The 21,960-nt window shown below is 34.2% G+C and overlaps 1 protein-coding gene across 1 annotated transcript; it reads right to left on the bottom strand.

Moving 5' to 3' along the window:
* Positions 1-6,464: 6,464 nt before the first annotated feature.
* LOC131641407 (succinate-semialdehyde dehydrogenase, mitochondrial-like) lies at positions 6,465-21,370 on the bottom strand. The gene is made up of 20 exons (XM_058911704.1): positions 21,125-21,370; positions 20,268-20,381; positions 19,941-20,040; positions 19,495-19,543; positions 18,768-18,855; positions 15,611-15,721; positions 13,812-13,874; positions 13,588-13,698; positions 12,815-12,880; positions 12,655-12,732; positions 12,403-12,480; positions 10,610-10,676; positions 9,678-9,763; positions 9,376-9,408; positions 9,249-9,281; positions 8,607-8,707; positions 7,364-7,449; positions 7,093-7,199; positions 6,932-7,009; positions 6,465-6,727 (listed from the first exon to the last, which is right to left on the bottom strand). The coding sequence occupies exons 1-20, from the start codon at positions 21,251-21,253 to the stop codon at positions 6,689-6,691; spliced, it is 1,617 nt and encodes a 538-aa protein (XP_058767687.1). The 5' UTR covers positions 21,254-21,370; the 3' UTR covers positions 6,465-6,688.
* Between the last annotated feature and the right edge of the window lie 590 nt (positions 21,371-21,960).

Raw genomic sequence — 21,960 nt, 5'->3', positions numbered from 1 at the left:
CAAGGAAAGATCAAAAATCAACAAATCAAAAAGTTTCTAAATTAGGGTTTGTATAGGAAAAGTCAACTGAACTTTGACCAGCCATAACTCTCACATGGAACATCCAAAATTTCCCATCTAAAGCTCATTTTGAAGGAAATTTGATTCTCTACAAATTTGTGTCTCACATGCCAAGTCTAAAAATGCATCATTTGAGAGGTATGGACTAAAACATTATAGGTCCTTTTCAAAAGTCAACAAAAAGACACTTTTTTCAAAAGGACATATAAAGAGCATGGAAAATAATTTTGATATGAGACCAAAGACAATGGTTAGAGGACTCTCTAAGGTTTCTAAAAAGTCCTAGAACACTTCCATACCTCAAAAAATGAGAGAGATAGACCTTGTCAAAGTTGGACTATTTTGGAGGGAAAAATGTGAAGGAGTTTAAATTTGTTTGCTAATGGGCCTATATTTTTAAGACCCAAACTTGTTCCTTATGACATTGAGAGCCCATAAACCATTTTCCACAAATTTATTCGATTTTAATTAATTTTATAAGAATTTTTATTCATTTAAAATTCAATAAAATTAAGGAAAATTAAAAGATTTGGAAGGAAATTGGTTTTGAATCAAATCTAATCCATATTTACTCCAAAAACTCAATCAAATTTCGTGCATGTGGTAATTGAAACAAAGTGAATCAAATATTTTCCAAAATTAGGAAGTTCCATAATCAAATTTCAATCAAATTTTCTCCAAATGCCAATCAAATATTCAAGAAGATTTGGCTCAATTTTGTTGCCCTAATTCATCCACTATAAGTATACAACCTATTCAGATGCCAAGGGTTACGAATTTTTGCCTCAAGAACCATCAAATCCGAGTGCAAAGAGTCAAGAAAATTCAAGAACCAATTTCGAGATTGAAGCCAATTCAAGAGTTGCTATTGATCAAAACTGGTTCCTAAGGCATCTCTGAGTGTGTCTCGATCCTCCTCCAGAATCAAAGCTCTCAGAATCGTTGTCAATAACCCTCGGTTTGTCAAATTCTAAATTACACCGTATCCACACATACACGCATCTTTAATCAATTATAATTGCATATTCTTGTTTATCATGATGTGTTTATCAATTCTGGAGCTTTAATTGCGTTTTGGCGTTGATATGAGGAATATACCATGTTAGGGTTCATGTTCCTCAATTTGGGGTTTTTTAAACCACAAAAAATTAGACCTTAAGACAGGTGCTATCAAGTTCGCATGGTCAAGACGAATTCATTCATGCTATTGCGCCAAATTTCTATGGCCGTTTGCCCCTATTCGTTATTTTGCGGGGATGAATAAGATATATTATAGCGCTTCTGAAAATAAGCGCTGTAAAAAGTGGAGGCTGGAGGAAGAAGACGACGAGGTGTCGTCACCTGATTGGCCTATTTGAATTGCTTCGCGCGCGTGTTGGGTTGGGTTTCCAGATGCATCGCACGCAACATGAAACATGCGTTATCGTGTGCCCTCACCATCCTGGCCTTTCATCTCATCAAGCTCTCAGATCCAACGCAAGGCAGCTGGAGGCGCATGGTGGACTGTATACGTGAGCCACACCAGATCACACGCTAAGTCCTCCAAATTTTTTTCTTTTTTATTACTTAAAATCATTATTTATTTATATATATATATATATATATATATATATATATATATATATATATATATATATATATGTGTGTGTGTGTGTGTGTGTGTGTGTTTTTTTATTTGTTTTCTTCTTTTTTATTTACTAAAAACTATATACATATTTATTTTTAAAAACCTTTTTTTTAAATGATAATAATATTTATTTTTATTTATTTATTTTCTTTAATATATTTATATTATTTAAATTATTTTCTTATATATATATATATATATATATATATATATATATTCTTTTATTCTTTTATTTTATTTTATAATAAATAAGAATATTTATTTAAATTACTTTCTTAATATTATATAGATATTATATTTATATTTTCAATAATTCGTATACGCTTTATTTTAATTCCAAAAATTCATAAGAAATGTTTTTTTGCCTGATTTTATTTGCTTTCCTCGATTTAATTAATTAGGTTGCGAAATCAATAATTAATTAAATCGATTGCGTTGCTTTACTCAATTTACACCCGAATCAGGGTTTACGAGAATTAACCCTACACTGAAAATATTTGTTTTCCGTGCCTTTTTTCAGGGTTATTCTTCAAGTACACTTCGACTACGCGCCTTCAAAATCCGAAGCTAAGTATTCAATTAAATTTCAAAGTCTATTTTGTTTCCTTTTATTTTAGGGTTTACCCTTTAAACCTTGTTTTGAACTGGCATACACTCACACCTTCTTCTGCCTTTGCTTTTGCCATATATTTTCAGGGTCAACCCCGAGGCTTCCTCCGACTGTCAACCATATCAAATCAAATTCGAAGCTAAGTACCTATTTATCTATTTATTTTAAATATTTTTATCTTTTTATTAGGGTTAGCAAGGTTTGCCTCCGAACTGATAATGCACTCACCCCATTTTGCTTTCTATTTTTTCCACTTTTTCAGGGTTTGCCAATTGCCAAAGCTTCGAATATCGGTAACCCTAAACCCTGATCTCAATTATTACTTGTGTTAAACTCATTAATTTGTTTATCCCGCTGGTTTCATTTTCCCTTTCCCCCCGCTGGTTTCATTTTCCCCTTTCCCTTTATTGCTTTGATTATCAATATTAATTGCCGTGGTTAGTAATCTTAGGGAGTGCAAGCCTGTAATCAACTTAGAACAATTAATTACAAGATAATTTTCTAAATATAATCACGTGATTGTTGCACCCACGCACGCTTTTGGGGTAACCTCTTTGTTGCCTTGTTGCCTGTTGCCTTGTGTTTTTGCAGAATAGCCATGTCCCTCGAATACGAGGATACCTCAGCCATGCTGCCTCGATAAATACAAAGGTCATACGACCCTAATAATGCTGCCTTCGATACACTAAACATGATCTCGACCCTCGGAAATTGCCTACGAAAAGGCCGAGGTATCCTCTGGCTGCCTACGAAAGGCTATTCTGGTTCTTCCCTTAGACTACCTGCCTCTCTATGGCATGGGACAATCTTATGGCGAACGAACTCTCGATGACCCTTCAACCTCCAAATGAAAGGATTCCTGCCCTCTTATGGCATGGATAGACCCTTTCACCCTGAAAGGCTAAAAGAACAGTTTTCTACTTTATTAAGGTGATTGCCCCTAATTGCTTTGCCTTGCTCTAAAACTTTTTTCATATTCTTTCTCATAAACCTTCAAAATGGCTACGTTCATTTACGAGCTAAAGTCCATATTCTTTTCTTCTACGTTTCTGAAATCAAAACGAGCAAAGCAATTAAGAGCTCATGGAAAACCATGGATGGAAAGGGTGCCTTACACCTTCCCTTTGCATAATCACCCCCCGAACTCAGTTTTTTCTCAAAAAGGTTTTTTTCTGTTTCTTTTAGCCTTTCTAATTAATTTGGATAAAATAAAAGTCGGTGGCGACTCTTGCTATCCGCAACATTTCAAATAAAAGTCAGCTCACCGTATTACATATTCACATATATCACATTCACATTACCTTCTCTAATTCATATCATATGATTCATCATTTCGCATATATATACATATGAATCAAATTCACATCCACATATTCATATCACATAATCACACATAACAACATTTCACACCGACACGTGCGACTCGAGTGTGACTCTATGCGATATGCATGTGGATCCCTCCGTTACCATTTCTGGTCATGCTCATTGTCATCCTCTCTAGACTAGATAACCACCTCAAAGCCCCATACTCGTTAAGCTTTCAAACCCATACTCGTTAGGTTTGGGACAAGTAAATAACCTTTGCGAGATTACCCAACATTTCCACTTTCAAAGACTTATGCTTGTGTACGTGTGCAACAAATTAAGACTTATGCATTTAAGACGATCACACTACCTCTTAAACTACACAATCACATCTTGACAACTTTGCACAACATTACACAACATCTTATTCAATACAATCTCAACACAATTATCATTTAGCAATCAATTACATCATACATCCAATTATACCTCACGCATATTAATTAATCAATTAATAACACATAATGAACATATAGAAGTAATAGGTATGCAAGTCAAGTCTCAAACAAACAAGAAAATATCTCTGGACACAGTTCGCGCCGCCCAGCATTGGTCATGCCGCGAAGTACCAGGCAGAAACAATGTATTTCAAAAATTCACTCAGTTCGCGCCGCGAAGTACGCGGCAGAAACAAGTCATTCCAGAATCCATTCAGTTCGCGCCGCCACCATTGTTCGCGTCGCGAACACAACGCAGAAATGAATTTTCTGTGTGAAATCAGCACAGTTCCCTCTTTTCATTCCATCACTCAATTTATAGTTCAGTTCAATCTTTTGCTCACGAATTTCACACACATATCACACATATAACTCATATGTATCATTAGATTCATCAAAACCTCATTAATCATGCAAATCTATGAATTTCACCCAAATCCCAAAAGTTAGGTTTTCACATTCTTTTCATCAAACGTGTTATAAATCAAAATCCACCCATGGAATCAAGTAAGGAATCATTATTACATGTTATTTCTACCAGTTCTAAGCATAAACAACATCAAACAACACAAATCTCATGAATTATGAAAATACCCAAATTGAAATCTCATTTTCTAACACATACAACATTACCCAAATCATACTCATTTAAGATAAAAAGGATTCTCCCCATTACCTTGGATTTCTAGTCCTTCTTCTTCAAGAATCTACCTCCCTTTTCTCTTCCTCTTCTCTTCTCTCTAGCCTCTTTTTTCTTCTTTTTATCTTTCTATCTAATTTTAAGGTTTTCTAACATAATCCCTTACTAACTCTATTCTTGTTATATTGGGCTTAACTCACACAACTCTCAATCTAGTTATTAGGCCCAATTAGTTATATCATCCTAATAACTCAATTAATCTAAATAACACAAATACATACATAATCAAATATTCAAATAATTATTATATCACATAATAACAAAACAAATAAATAATTATTAAAACACCAAATAATATAATCACTAATATAATTAATAAAAATACTAATAAAATCGGGTTGTTACAATGGCCACACCTTCAGTGTCAAAGAAACAATTGACTACAACCAGAGGCTGCCACGACAACAGTATCGGGTCTCAATCCCAGATCGTTGGTGCGACTATGGCCAATTTCAAGCATATCGCATGCCTTGCTCCCATGTTGTTGCAGCATGCTCACATAGTCACTTTGATGCATTATCATTGGTATCACCCATTTACAAGGTATCAACGTTGCTCAACGTATACGAAAATTACTTTACGATGGTAGCAAAGGAGGCATATTGACCTGTGTACGAAGAGGAAACAGTTTGGCGCAATGATTTGATGCGCCAGAATAAAAACGATAGACCAAACAGCAAGCGTATTAGAACCGGAATGGACGCCACTGAAAAATGCAAAGGAAGTGTAGTATATGTCGTGAGGTAGGACATAATAAAAACAAGTGTCACAGTCGTGGATTTAGTTCCACAACATAGTTATTAGGTTCAATGTTATTTGTAATTTATTTTACCAATGAAATGGACATTTTTCCTTACTCAGATGAATTACAACATACATAAAAAACAACATAAACAATAACTAGAAATAAAATTTCAACTAAAAGCAACAGTTAAAAAAACAATGTCATCTGTTTCATCCATTATTTATTCAGTATGAAGGTCGGCTTTCACATCAACTCACCAACGTATCGTCTCTCCGATCATAAGCGACACCCTTGTTCTAAGCCCTCTGGATCCTTTTGATTTCTTCCTCGAGACTATACTCCCCTTCTAACTGTGACATCACATCTTTTGTATTCTGGTGCCAGCACGGGACGGCTGGATGATGTTCGGAGCCATGACTCCAGCCTTATGCGAGACATGAACAATAATGTGCAGGGAAAATGGGAAAATTTGTGGAGAAAATAATGAATTTTGATGTAGGAATGGGCTGCTATTTATAGGGAAAAAAACATTCTCAATTTAATGTTGTCGCCACCCAAGGAGGCGACCCGGGCCCACGCATGAAAGTAAAAAAAATTATATAATAAAATTTGAAAAAAATAAAATAAAGGAGGTGTTGTCGCCAGGGGTGGCGACAACACCCATTTTTTGAACATGCTTGCCACTGGGCCTGGCAACTTCATCAAGAGGATAGTGTTGTCGCCACCCCGTGGCAACAACATGTATACAGTATTTAGCAAAAAAGTTGTCATTTGCATAAATATTTTGAAAAGTTGGTTTTTTTGAAAATTTTAAAAAAAATTGGTTATTAAAAAAAAAATCTCCTTTGTATTATATTTGAGCTTCTTTTGATTTATTTAAAAAAGAGATAAGTTCCGTTATTTAAATAAATCAAGAAATGTAAACACTGAAGTAGAATTCGCGTGTAGAGCATAGCTGGACATGAAAATGAAACAGGGAAAATTGTGCTAGCTGCACATGTCCGCACACAAATTTGAGAAACTAAATTAAAAGTTTTCAACTTTAAAGACTAAAATGCTATTTAACGCAATTTACTAAGTTGGCCCCTGATGTGATGCAAGTCACCCTCAGTCTCTGCATGCATACAAGGCATCACCTCATACTTCAATCTTTGTTCATGTTTCCCATGCAGACATACTTGATCTGCAAAAGTGAAAAATTAAAGTCTACTCAAAACAAATCACATCATTTAGCAGATGATATCTGATATATGTCACTATATCTTTCTGCTATAATACATGTTTATCTCCTTGCATTGAACAAGGCAAGATAAGGAGTCTTCTAATTCTTCACCAATACTACAGATGAAATAGTTGAATAAATTTACAGTGATGAATTTTTTCTTACCTCCAAATATTCATCCATCCCATATTTGGAACCTTCTCTTCCGAGGCCAGACTGTTTAACTCCACCAAATGGAGCCACCTACATCATCCCAGACACAAATAAATCCATTAACAAAATATCTCATTTCTTCTTATTCTCATTAAACAAGGAATGAGACTCACCTCTGTTGAAATTACTCCTTCATTAACTCCTACAAGTCCATATTCAAGAGCTTCAGCCACACGCCATGATCGTTGGATACTGTTTGTAAATACGTATGAACCCAAGCCTTCGTATGTACAGGTAGTGTTCCATAGTTATAAAAATGTGAAAACATTAAACCAAGGGTGATTAGAGATAGCAAAGTTAGTAACGTTCAACAACAGTATAGAAGGGGGAGGAAAAACCCGTCTTCCAAATAACCACATTTGAATATAGAGATGCAAGAACTACCTGCATTAGTGTCGTTAGCAATTTTGATGGCGTCCTCTTCAGTTTTGAATCGCAAAAGGGGGGCAACAGGTCCAAATGCTTCCTCTCTAAAGTAAGACAAATGGGTGAGTCGTGAAACGAAGTCCATTAAAAAATTACTAATAAAGCTCTATCTGATTGATACAAACCAAATCAAATTTTCAGCACATCACAGCACCGCAAACTGTAAAGCTATATTAGCTCAAAATTTCATATCACCAAGTCAGGTGAACCCTACCTTTTTTAAAAAGAAATAAGTTTTACATTAAGACTTCAATTGCAGTTTGAACTTCGTGGAGACTAGCCTTGTGCATACAAGGACAACAAATCTATATCCTCATTACAGCCAGTTTATTATTGTAAAACACAATTCAGCTATCAAGATTAGTTTTTCTTAATGGAAAATTTGTGTATAGTATAGCTAGTATTTTGTTAGGGGTAAGGATCAAATTGAACCCTCTCCCTCCTTAATTCCCCCACCCAAACCACCAACCCAATCTTATATCAAGATTTAGAAAACAATAAAGGAAATGCTTACCCAAAAATCAATAGTGATCAATTGAGGAGTGTGAATGCAAGAATTATAGTGACAGAATATGCTGTTAATATTTCTCAAGTGCTTAGTTGGAAGTAATCAACATTGACACGGATTCTTTTCATCCTACAGCTATTTTACAGACTCCCTGTCTCCGTGTATCTTTTTTATTCTTTTACAAGACCTTCCACTATCTCTCTATAACTTTTCAACATGATTATTCTTATATGATCAGAATAACTTATAATATGGATTTGACTACCACCACTACCAGTACCAGTACACGATTCTAATAATTCTAATAATCTCATTGACAATGGCCTCAAATGTTATGTTATGACCAACTTTTCTATTTAGTACAATTAGAATGAAGAAAACACAGCAAACAACGTCCATAAGTATATGGAAACTTGTTACCACCCTTTCATTATTCAATATCAATTATGTTAAATACTATTGCTGACATCTAAGAAATTGTAGGCTTAAATTCACTTATATAATGCAAGAGCGCGAACTATGAAATATGTAGAACCAGATCCTAACTTAGGAAGCCAGGTATTATTAAAGCTGTTAGGTATGCCTGTGTTATGTCAACATCAGTTAGAAATTAATTAGAATATCAAATGAAAGTTGCTAGCCAAAACTAAAAAAATATAACGTTAGATAAAAGCCAAAAACACAAGGGTTTACCTTGATATACGCATCTCATTGTTGACATCACTGATGATTGTTGGTTCATAAAAAGTTGATCCAAGGCTATGCCTTTTACCCCCAAGAATAACTTTTGCCCCCTTTTAACAAAAGCAATTGAATCATCAGAACTATTACCTTTTGTTATTTGACTTGCCTATCCATCTTTCTATAAAGAGAAAATTATGGTTTATGTACATTTGCGCAAACAAACAAAAATTTATATTTTTTGTTTTTCTGCTCAAGTATACATCCCAGATAGAAAAACAAAGATTGATTTGGAAGAAATCATTAAAAACACATTTGCATTGTTTGACAAATGTAACCAACCTCAACAGGCGCTATAACTAAGATGTTGTTCAAGTATAACTACAGTAGCAAAATAGTCATCACAAAAATGGATAAGAAACCTAGAATTTCCCTATACAGTTAAAGTCTCCATTTCAGTGCAGGGATTAAACACTTCGCTTGGATACATAAGTTGATAAACAAAAGTAATCTCCAAGGGGGTCTCACATAGATGGCATCGGTATGATAGAATAAACATTTTTTTATTCAACTATTAGGTTCATTGTGTAGAATTTGAAATATATAGGGGGATGAAGTGAAGAATCAAACAAGAAGCTAGCAAAGAAGACAAACCTTTGTTGTAGCATCTTGAATCAAGGAGTCAACCTGAAAGGAAAATCACAAGTTCCCATGAGTTGATGGAGACACCCTGCAATTCTACAATGTTGCATATGAAAAATCAAATACTAAGAACCCAAACCTTTTTGACAGCAGCTTCATTTATCAAAGGGCCCTGATTAGAGACGAAAATGAAATGTTGTTACTGGATTGTCTCATTTAATTCAGATTTTCTATCAAATTTGGGAGATAACAAAAATAGCGCCAATAGAAACAGATTGCTACCGGAATTATCACATCTAAAAGTACTATAAGCTAAAAATTTGTGAAAATCACCCAGTGAGTAGGAAATATGGAGAGGCTACACAACCAATTTCCATTGTTGGTAAAAAGGAAAAATGGATTCTCGGAAAAATGGATTATCAATTTTAAAAAGCTAATTACCTGAGCCACACCTTCACTAAAACCATCTCCAACTTTCATACTCTGAACAGCATCAAGCAATGCATTTGCAAACTTGTCATATATACCTTCACCGAAACACGGTTAAATAATAAAATGCAAATAACTTAAAAACTGAAACAAATAATGTATCTAACTGGACATTGAATTAGTGTGAGATAGAAACGGGCAAATAATCAATAGAAAACATTAACATTACTAATTAAAGAAAATCTCTTAAAAGAATGTTGGTAAATCTCCTATAAGAATGTTCGTAGAATTTCCCTCTATTCCTTATCCTATGTTCTCTTGTTTGCATTTTTTTTATTTTTGTTTATTTCAAAACAATTCTAAATTTCAAGTTAAATCTACGTGACAATTAAATAAGCAGCCACTTGCTGAAATTGCAAATCATTAAGATTGGGTAATACAGGCTGCAAAATACAAACCAAAATTCCTGAAAAGATTTATAATGTTATCTCATAAAACACATAACATGAACCAGCTACTATGTGTTGTAGCAAATTCCCACATCCTACAGCAGTTAGGAGAAGGAACTTGAAGCGAAAAATGTAGGGAATCATTCGCACATTACCGTCAAACAAAATTAAGGATAGGGGTGTGCAAAAAAACCGGTTATCCTTAACCAAATTAGTATCCATATTATTCCACTTTTTAAAACTCAATCCAAATGCTAAAATATAAAATCGGGTATCCATTTTGTTATCCAAATATAAACCGGTAACCATAATAATAATGTGGTTTAGTTATTGGGTATCCAAATTTCATTATGTATTAAATTTATGTTTGTTTTTTTCATGATTCACTACTATATAAGTTAAATTTAATCCATGCACACCCCTAATTAAGGATGACAAATTAGAAAAATGTATTATGATAGTAAAATTGATAGTTTGATATCTCGTTTATCTAACCTTCTTGCACAAGAATTCTATTTGCACAAACACATGTTTGTCCGCTATTACGGAACTTTGCTGCAAGCTGCACACAGGAATTTATTATTACTAGTTGAAAACAGAAGGCCCAAGAGAATCATAAACCCTACAAATTGGAAAGAAAAAAATAAAAAAGGCTACCAAGATATTGTTCGATTTAAAAACTTCACCTCAGCAAGATAGAGTAGAATTTGAAGCAAAAGAAATATTCATATACCTAGAATTCAGTAGTTTACAACTAACCAGAGAAAATCCAAGGGAAGATGATGGTAACCCAGAGTTAGCAGTACAAATTAATTGAAGAGAGAACAACTGAATAATGAACAAGTGAATAATATTACTAAAATATAGAAACTACATAGCAATTAGTAATCCTACTGCCCAGAGCTAAGTTCTTTCAGAGAAACAAAATGCTTTCAGCCCATAACCAACTCAATGATTCTCCAAGATACCCACCCCCACTATTCTATCCACTGCCCAATATAACAAACTCAACTTTCTTTCTCTCTCTCATAACTAACTCTTTCCCTTCTCTAATTTCCATCTTTGGGTGATTCTAAATGGGCCTTCAACAATTAGACCTACAAGTACGGATAAGGCTTCCAGAAGAAGATACATAATCCCTAAAAGAACATAACACGAATTTGACTAGTCAAAAAGTATGTACTTCGGAGCTGGACTGATTGATCCTTGAAGTTTTGTTTTAGCCTCTGCAAAGTTTGTTTGTGTTGGAATTAGTCCTTGTAATACATGTGCAGGTACTTTAGTACATATGCAGCCATATTGGAGGAACTAAAATCAAATACTCTACATATTACAGAAACCAGTTCTAATATGAACAAATTTTGCAGGAGCCAATACAACAAGAAAACAAAATAAAAAACGGGGTGTGTTTGCAACGATGAAATACAGAAAAACAAAAAAATTAAAGTGACTAAAGGCAAAAAAAAGTATATGATTGTAGGGATTACATACATATTTAAATCAATTAAAGATAAACAAATATCCCCGGGCAGAAAAAAATGAATGAAAAGACTTATAGTGACAAGAAATGTATTTAGCTACTTATACCCCTGACAAAACCAGCAGCTGAGATTGATTTTGAAATTAGCATGCGCAGAACCAGCAGTACATCCACTTCTAAAATTGCAACAGCCTAGCCCAGCTAACAAGCCAAGACAAATGATCTATTGGGGATACTAATACATGCTGTCACAGTTTCTCCATGAAAATGGAATTGCTATTTAGAAACTGGACTCTGCTATTTCCCCATATGCACATGACCCAACTTCTGAGCTACATTGTTCCCTATGCAATTTAAGTTCCACATAGTCAAAGGAACCCCATAATTTTCCTGTTTGGCCCAAATTGTCTAGGGTCAAACCTCACATTGATACCAACATAGACATAAACTTCCATTTCTGGTAGGTTCGCTACAGAAAATGCTATGGTTTGTAAATCTGCAACCTTTCCGTCGTTGCATATGCTAGCACTTGCATATGCTTGAAGAAGAAAAACATGCAAGTAGATATCTCATTTCCAGTTAGAAAACAATACCCTAATCCACTATCCAGCATTGTATTAATCAGACGCGTTAATATGGTTTTCATGTGATCATTTTCAGGCCACAGTGAGAATACAGGAATTATCCGCTACTGTTAGAGTCATCAACAAAAGTTCGAGGACACTGCAAATGCACATCCATATGAAATAACATCTAAAACAATATACATCATTACAGTAAACATGTGTTGTCATTCTTTCTAACTTACCGTTCCTTTCACTGCAACATCCAGGTCAGCATCATCAAAAACTATGCAAGGCGCATTGCCACCAAGTTCCAGAGATACCTAGAATTTCAAAAAAATACATATGTAAGGGCTAAAAGTCCATTTGAATGTATGCCTAAATCTGCATTGTGAGAAAACCAGCCTATGCAATTTATAGTAACTATGAAAATCTACAAAAGAAATAATGAGGGAAAACAAATACTAATTATGATTAATAAAAACATCTAATCATACTTTTTTAACCGTCTCAGCAGAACCTGCCATCAATTTCTTTCCAACAGCCGTTGAGCCAGTGAATGTAATCTTCCTAACCTAAAGAAGGTGATAATTCTTTCATATATGTTCAATTACGTTTACAGGGTAATTGCTTTGTAAAATCATATGGTGATAGAACCTGTTGACTTGCTAGTAAGGCGTCTCCAATATCAGGAGCATTTCCCATAACCACATTCACAACACCCTATATCATTAAACAAAAAATATCACAACAGTTAAAATCATAAAAATGGGTAGGAAGAGGGGAAGAAATCTGTATTTGTAGAGTAAAGAAAGAACAGGGAAAAGATCTGGAAACATGTAGCGACATAAAAGGTGTGTAGAGACTTCAGGTACGTTTCTGTAAGATTTATGCAATATAGTCGAAGAAACTAGATAAAAGAAGCCAAATCAGTATTTCTCTTCTATAGATCTACTTCAGATTTATGTTATGCATGTGCCATGAATGTAAAATATATTCTACAATCATAAACTACAAAGACTTATGTATTTGAAATGGGGCCATAATGTTACAGTATAGTCCAGTATTGAAGTTTTGACATGAAGACAGAACACTAGAAGCCAAAATATGGCAACTTAAATTACCAACTAAGCTCCTGATGTACTATTTACAAGCTTACATGGCAATCTAAAATAAATATAATTACTAAATTACCAATCATCATAACAGAAAATTATATTATGTAGCGCCAACACTGCAGATTGAAGGTGTGTTTCCATGTCCAACACGACATAACATGTGTGATTATACTCAATCGCTTCCATTTTCTTAAAGCATTACCGGTGTCTACGTGTCGGCGTCATGTTTGTCAATGCTCATATGAACAAAAAAGCCAAATAATCTATAACCTCTTGTTATTACCAGTCATAAACGTAGGTTTAAGAAACTACCGCAGGTATTCCAGCTTGAATAGAAAGTTCTGCTGCAGCTAAAGCAGTCAAAGGCGTAAGTTCAGAGGGCTTTATGACAACTGTACACCCACATGCAAGGGCTGGACCAACCTAATGTAAGAAAAAACATAAAATTTGAAACAACTGGTATTCACTTGCTCCTAAAACATTATTAAGCAAAAATGAACAAAATCTGGAAAAAGAAGACCTGAAACTAAATATACCTTTCGGGTAATCATAGCAAGGGGAAAGTTCCATGGTGTAATTGCACCTACAACCCCTACAGGCTGCAAACCCCAAAAAGATGAAAGAAAGAAACATGCAGTCATATGTCAGGATTTATGAAACATGTTATTGGAAGTCAAGACAAAATACTCAATAATGCACAAATATATAGCTACAGTTTGCTAGAATCTAATCCCATTTTCGTTTAATGAAACAGAAATATACTTTCTATTTGCTGAAGAAAATACATCCTTGGATCCTGCTTGACACATGACCAAAAATTAAAAAACTCAATACAACTCAAACAATGCCATGTTTAAGCTTCAACTATTAGCATTATTTCAACAACAACCATCCAGCCTTATCCCGCATTATCACACTAGATGGGGCAGCCTACATGCACTAAACGTCATAATGCTATATGATAAACTATATCAATGATGAATCATATCTTTAGTCAACCCATCCAAGATACGCAAAAATAAATAAAAATTTACTCAAACATAGATTCGTTTTGATTGCATTTGGAAAAGTGTTTTCAAATGAAGGTCTTAATGTATGTTTGGTCTATTTTGTTTTTGGCTTCTCTTAGGCTTAAGAGAAGAAGTTAGACCAAACAATTACTATACGAGCCTCTTAAAATAATAAGGAGCTTATTTTGAACGGAAAAAAACCCAATGAACTAGCTTTTAGATAAGCTCCTCCCGCTTTAACAAAAAAATTGTGGGCTTTAATTTAATAGACCTCCCATTAGAATCTTCACTCCTTGTTTTGTTTTAATTTTTTTCTATTTTATTCTCTTTCCAACCTAATTCTAATTGTCCTTAAATCAAGAACAGTGATCCAAAGGGCTCCCTGTGAGTTGTTTCCATTTCATACTTGTTGGACCATCAAATTTCTCTAGTAAAAGCAATCAATCATTCATGAAAGCATTTGTGTATATAAAGTGCAATTAGTATAATCAATATAAAACATCAAATTAGTATATGTTATATATTTTAAAATTTCCCATTTATATATTTCTATAAATGATTTTTTATATGTAAACTAACAAATAAAATATTATCACTCATGAATTATTTAGTAAAAACTTCTCATAAAATTTATGTTATTCCTGAACTTTCTTTGAAGAACTTTTTCTTTTATTGTTTTTTAAAACTCCATCACTAATATCAAAGTTTCTAATTATATTCCCCTACTGATAATTAAAACTTTCTTTAAAATCTTTTTACTTACTATTTTATATGAATTTTTATTTGTGCTATAAAAAATCAAACTAAACTTGAAATTTTATGATAATTTTAAACAAAACCCGTTTTTATGAAACAATTAAACCACTTTCTTTAATATTAATAGCATTGTATTTCTACTTTATTTGCGCAATAAATTTTGTTCAACAGAATTGAACTTAAACTCATAATTGTAATTTTAAATAAAATCAAAGCTTTCATTAAAACAAAATTACCAAATAACTTTTAGCTTGAAAGTAAAATACCAAAAAGCTTTAGCCTATTTTTTTAGGATCTTTTTCTAAACCTCGACTTAAAAGTAACTTTTAAGTCAAAACAAGGTCAGTAATAATTAATAACAGTTTTGTTGGCTCTTATTAGGAACCCGTAACAATGTAATCCTAATGCGTTGACATGATGTGTAATGCTAAATATCATGCACGACTTAAATCCCATAAACAAATATATTTAAATGAACTGATGTAGCATACTACAAAGTTTTTCTAGGAAATTGCTTAATAAAATATGAAATAAGAAATTTAAGACACGAAATAAACCTCGAAACTTACCTGCTTTAAAACAAATAACCTCCGATCAGATAGAGGTGCAGGAATTATATCCCCATATATACGCTTTGCCTCCTCTGATGCAAACTCAATAAACCCAGCACCGTAACTTATCTGCAAACAGTAACTAATAACATAAATCTAACGTTGGAAAAAGCATGCAAATTGTTGGAATTATAAAATTAATTGGAGGAATATGTTCAAGAGATTACTAACTAATTAAATGCCTAGTAAATCACATTCATGAACTTAGTGTTAGAGTTGTATTAGACAATTCAATATGGTTAGGGTAGCCAGTTGTAGTCTGTTAAGAGTTAGTTAGATAGATACAAAGGCTAACTAACTCAGATATAAATAGGAGATACTGCTCACATTGTAATATATTGAAAACATTAATACAATATCCCAACTTTCTTTCACTTTATATCTTCTCTCAACTTCTAGCACGGTATCTTAGAGCTTTTTGATCCATGGTGAATCCTTTTATCAATGCAGGGTATACCTTTTCTTCCTCCCAAACCAAGATCTCAAACCTAATTTCCTTGAAGTTAACAATAAGAACTTTAAGCAACGGAAAGAGCAAGTTAATAGAGGGATTCCTAGTTATAAACTCCAGAAATTCATCACAAATCCGGTAATTACTGGAAAAAATTCCTGAACAATATCCCACCGAAGAAGATTGAATTGTTGACAATGTGAATCATCTTGCTCTACAATGGGAGCAGCAAGATAATTTGATATGCACATGGCTTCTCTCCAACATGTTTGAAAATCTTCTTGCCAAGTCGCTCATCACACATATTCTTTGCTAGTGTGGGAGGAGATTCATCACCATTTTCATACCTTACTCAACACCAAAGCACGTCAACATCGCTCCAGCAAAGGAGAACGCACGATCGAATAGTTGTTAAACGTGTTCGTGAAATCAATGATTCACCAATCTCCATTGGTGATTTTGTTCCTCGTCGCAATCTTGTTGAGATGGTTCTCGAAGCATTATCAGAAGAGTGTGATCTTCTTGTTGCTGCAATTAAGAGTAAATTTGTTCCTTGCTCGATTGATGAACTCGAATCATTCTTGCTCGCACATGAATCTCACTCAATTTCCTACATCTCAACCTTCGTCTCGGAGTTCAAACTCTGAAACATCATAAACACAGTTACAACAACCACCAAATCCTAATTTCCCTACGGGATCCATTCACGTAATGGCAAACAATCAAGTTCATCAATGTTACAAGTTTTGGGGTGGCCATTCTAGTAGAGACGGTGGTAGCTCTGGTAGAGGACGCGTTCAATGTCAAATTTGTCATAATAATGGATTGGACATGTTTCCATAGGTTACTATCGTCACACTGGCGCAAGGAACATTGATTTTCACTCTTGGTATGCCATGATGTGACGTCAATTTCCCAATCCCTATTGTTTGGGAAACCATAGCCCTCAGTTACAGCAGCAACTTAACATGCCTCAAGCTCTTCTTACAGGTGTTATTCTGGCTTCAACAACCAATGTTGGTATCTAGATACTGGTGCTTCACGCCGTGTGACACCAAATGCATCCAATCTCTCTGACTCTGTCACTTCCTAGATCTAATCATGTTCTCATGGAGAACAGACAAGGTTCGACTATCGACTCGGTAGATTCTATGTGTCTTTCATCTAACACAAACCTTAAAACCTCCCTAACCCGTAACAATCTACTATTAGTCCCTTCCATAACAAAGAACACATGATTATCTTGTGCTTTGAAGTAGGGTAAAGTTCAAAGAACACATGATTATCTTGTGCAAACTTTGAGATACTAATGAGGTTCTTTGAGATACACATGATAATCTTGACAGGAGTTCTCTATCACACATTCAGCAACTTATTTCCAAACTCACCACTAAGTTTGCCTTGAAACAGCTTGGAACACTTGATTAGGTATCTCATTTATCTGATTGCTATTTTTTTTGCTCTCTCAATCTAAGTATATTAGAGATCTCCTTTCAAGAGTCAATATGGATTCTGCTAAGGAATGCCTACCCATATGGTTTCTACCTTTAAATCATCTAAAGTGGGATATGTTCATGTTGACGATCCTTCAGTGTTTAGGTCAATTGTTAGCATTTCAGTATGCAACTTTAACAAGGCCAGAGATATCATTCTTCTCAGTAAACGTGTGTCAGTTCTTATCTAATCCCTCAGAGGGACATTGGAAAGGTTGTCAAAAGAACACTTAGATATTTGGAGGCACTTTTCATCATGGTTTACTATTGGAAGCTGCTCGTATTCATCAACCACTGTCCTTAATTGGATTTCGTGGTGTTGACTGAGCTTCAAACCCTGAGACAAGAGATCTACATCAGGGGCATGTATTTACTTAGGCCTTGATATTGTTTTGTGGTAGTCCAAGAAACAAACACTAGCAGCTCGCTACAATGCAGAAGTTGAATACAGAAGCTTGGCAAATATCTCTGCAAATATACTCTGGCTTCAATCTATCCTATCAAAACTAGGTTGCAGGTTCAACAAGCCTCAGATTGAGTGTGATATTTGAGTACTGTCTCACTAGCACAAATCCTACGCTGCACAATCATACAAAACATGTGGTACTCGATATCTTCTTTGTGAGAGAGAAATTACTTGGCAAGAATCTCTTTGTTTCACATGTTCCTGCTCATGACCAGAGGGCAGATGCCTTAACTAAACCACTTGTTGCTACTAGATTTTGCATTCTTCGTGGCAAGCTTTGTGTGTTTGACAAACTCAGTTTGGTCAAGACACCCTCCACTTGTAAGGGGAATGTTAGAGCTTTAATAGATAACTCAACATAATTAGGTTAGCCAGTTGTAATCTGTTAAGAGTTACTTAGCCTTTGTACCTAACTAATCGTGATATAAATAGGAGATCCTGCTCACATTGTAATACATTGAAAACATTAATAAAATATCACAGTTCTCTCTCACTTTCTCTCTTCTCTCGACTTCTAAGACCTAACTAGATTTAAATTTTAATGTCCTTGTAACTCTCACATTGTATTTAATTTTTGGTGTGTATATAAGAAAATCAACCGAGTGGAATTTCACTCAAGCATTCCATTACTATTCTCTATTTACACAAATGAAGAGAGTAATAATTGGAAATATACAAAATAGCAAATATTCAACCACCCTGTACCTCACCCATAGACTCTTTAAGAGGCTTTCCTTGCTCCAAGGTAATAAGTTGTGCTAACTTTTCTTGATGTGCCATGAGCAAATCATACCTAAAGACAAATTAAGAGAAAATTACTCTTTTACCATTAGACACTACTTCTCAATGTTTGATAATAAAGAGGTCATACAAATTGTGACAAATCTTATATTTCATGAGCATAGAAAACATATAGAGGTGAACTATCATTTTAACAGAGAAGCCTTAGCCAATTGATGTATCTCTCTTTTCACAATTCTACTTCTCTTCAAGTCGATTATACCTTAACCAAGGTTATGATGAGACAGCCGCATCAGTTTCTTATTGGAAAATTATTGTTCGTAAACCAAATAATCCAGGACGTGGGTATGTTTAAGACTGACATATTTATCACGTCCTTAAAGCTATTGTATTTATTACGTTATCATATGTTACAACTGTATTAATCTGTATAGACCTAATTTTAGGAATTTATTTCCTATCCTATAAGTTTTCTGTACATATCGGTAATATTTCCAAAAACTCTCGTAAATATGCTGAATGAATATTTAATTAGGATGGCTCCAGTCTTCCCCAAGCAGAATTCCCAAATTATTTGGATATGTTGTGTGATTTTCTGATACCAGAGCTTAAAACAAATTCTAGACAGCAGGTAGGTCAAATATTTTCATCAAAGCAGGTTGTTCATGAAATGAGTCGACAACAAATTTACCATTTCCTCAGATATTTGCTTCGCTCAGCAGCAGTGATTTTACTCCATGCTACACAGAGGAAATCATAGTTATTATAGTATTATGAATATTCCAATGATACCAACAACAAAGTTTTTTAGTTAATTCATCATTTGCTATAAGTAACATCGATGCATATGAACATAATTCTACAATGGAACATCAAATCCATCAACAAATGGAAATAGGCAAAGAGCATAGTTAACATGCTAAAATCAATGAAACTAGGGCAATGCTCTGTTGACTGTAATTATAGGCTGAAACTTCGTCTATATTCACTTTCAAAGTTATAAACCTATTTGATTGTGCAAAAACATATGCATATGCATCAAGTTATCTATTATAGTATATCTTAATCCTCTCCCGTTTCATTTCTAGTCCCTAACTAATACATGATATTATAGCATGAAAATGTGAAGTTGTGTACATTTAAAAGCATCAAAAGCAGAGGAAATTGCATCATTTGTTTCCCTTCCACCCATGCATGCTACATCTGCTACAGATTCACCAGTAGCTGGATTAATAACCTACAATAACATTGAATATATCAGATTATTATTTCTTACAAATAGCACTACCATGGAACTTATAGCAATAAAATAAGGAGAGAAGAATAAGCAGTAGCAACAAACTATAACCATCAGCAGTATCAACTGAAAATGAATCAGAAAACCCCCACTCCCCCTCTGTCTTTAAACTTCACAAAAAAAAAAAACAGTTGAAAAAGTGAAAAATAACAGCAGCCATGGCATACCTTTATGGTCTTTCCATCATAAGCATCCCTCCATTTCCCTCCAATGAGGCCCTGTGTTCTCAACAGCCCAGAACTGTTAAGCTGGGAAGCAATACTCCGACCATCTACACTCATCTGTCATTCAAGAAAGACAGTTAACTCAAGCACAAATTAATAACAAGAACATCCTCAAATTATTATAATTATAATGATGGTGAGTGGACACTCGTTTGGTATAGCAATTGTGTCCCAGGTAGCAATGCTTCTTAAAGTTTAATCGAAATGCTCTGACAGTGTAAAAGGTCATCTAATAGGAATATATCACTTTGACATGTCATACGACTAAAATGTCAGTCTGACTTGGCGAGATACATCATCCTCATTGATTGACTTAATTTACACTGTCGGTACGTCATCCCTTTTCTCATCCTTATTATAGAGGAAAATAATGAACAAATGAAATCACCTGGCATTGTGCAATCCTTGGAGTTGCAGAAAATTATGAACATATATATATCAAATCAAATGAATGAATATCAAATTTTCACATCAAATTGGTTCACACTAATAATAACATCAAACACAAAAATCAACAAGATCCAATTCAAACTTCTCACTCTTGAAACAAAGAACCTACACAAAAACCAGAAACACGGACACTTGAAATACGACACTTAACACTAACACGACGTTGACACCACCTACATTGCAGATAGATGCGATTGATTGTGACCTAAATTAACCATACCGTTAACGATCATAGTAAGAAAACACGAAATTCACACACACACATACATGTTCAAATTTTCAAGTCTATGAAACAATATTTCAAACGCAATGGTTGATTTGGGCGAAAAAGAGGGAAAGTGAGATCGTACCTTGCGAGTGAAAGGAATTTGCATGAGAAACTTAGCGGAGAGAAGATGGGAAGAGGAAGAGCGATAGAGATGCTTCGATGATCGGAGTGCCGTGTACATGTTGCCACCGAATTTCAGTGCTGCCATCATCAACTGCAATCGTGTCGCTTCCTAATGATTTGGAAATGATGAATTTTTGCTGATTTTGCAACGAGCAATGCTTATAGTGACGACAAGAAATCGTGGATGCATACAAAATGGATACGAAAAATAGAAACAAAAGAATCGATTTTTTAATTGAAAAAGATTTTTCTTCAATTATTTTAAAACATGTACATTTTTGTGTGTCAGCGTAATGATTTAAATGTGTACTTGTGATCACACAAAATTATGTGTAATAATGTATAATAAAAGAAATGAATTTTTTTCCTTCTTTGGAAATCTTAATTCAAGTAACAAAAATTGATATTATTAGATTCATTATTATTATTTAAATTTGTTTTTATTCGGATTGATCTCAAAAGAACGTTGGTCCACTAAGATATTGAACTATGTTAAAAAAATATTCAATCTCGATACATAGCATCTTGGATGGTTGATAACAAAAAAAAAAGACAGATTAGAAGAAAAAGTTGTAAGATTTTGGAAACAGTTCTTCCTTAGGAATACTCATAATCAAGGTGTAAGATTGAATGGAGGCGTTAAATGAATCTGAGTTGTATTATGATACATGGCTAAAGGGAAAAGTTTATGGATTCTCAAAAACACTAGAGATTACTTGTAAAAAGATGGTAAACTTTGTAATCAAGGTACACATTTTCTAAAAGCTAAAATACTCTTTTATGCCTCATTCAATC

This window comes from Vicia villosa, unplaced genomic scaffold (assembly GCF_029867415.1).
Source record: "Vicia villosa cultivar HV-30 ecotype Madison, WI unplaced genomic scaffold, Vvil1.0 ctg.003723F_1_1, whole genome shotgun sequence".
In the NCBI taxonomy this organism is placed as follows: domain Eukaryota; kingdom Viridiplantae; phylum Streptophyta; class Magnoliopsida; order Fabales; family Fabaceae; genus Vicia; species Vicia villosa.
Note: the sequence above shows the minus strand (reverse complement) of the source record. Positions and strands in the feature narration are given on the sequence as shown.

Excerpts from the sequence above, each read along its gene's own strand:
- LOC131641407 (XM_058911704.1), bottom strand. The coding sequence starts at position 21,253 with ATGATGGCAGCACTGAAATTCGGTGGCAACATGTACACGGCACTCCGA. Across the intron at positions 18,856-19,494 it reads AGCAAATATCTGAGGAAATG|GTATGATTTGCTCATGGCAC; the intron begins GTAAATTTGTTG and ends ATTTGTCTTTAG. Across the intron at positions 9,282-9,375 it reads ATGAAGCTGCTGTCAAAAAG|GTTGACTCCTTGATTCAAGA; the intron begins GTTTGGGTTCTT and ends TTTTCCTTTCAG.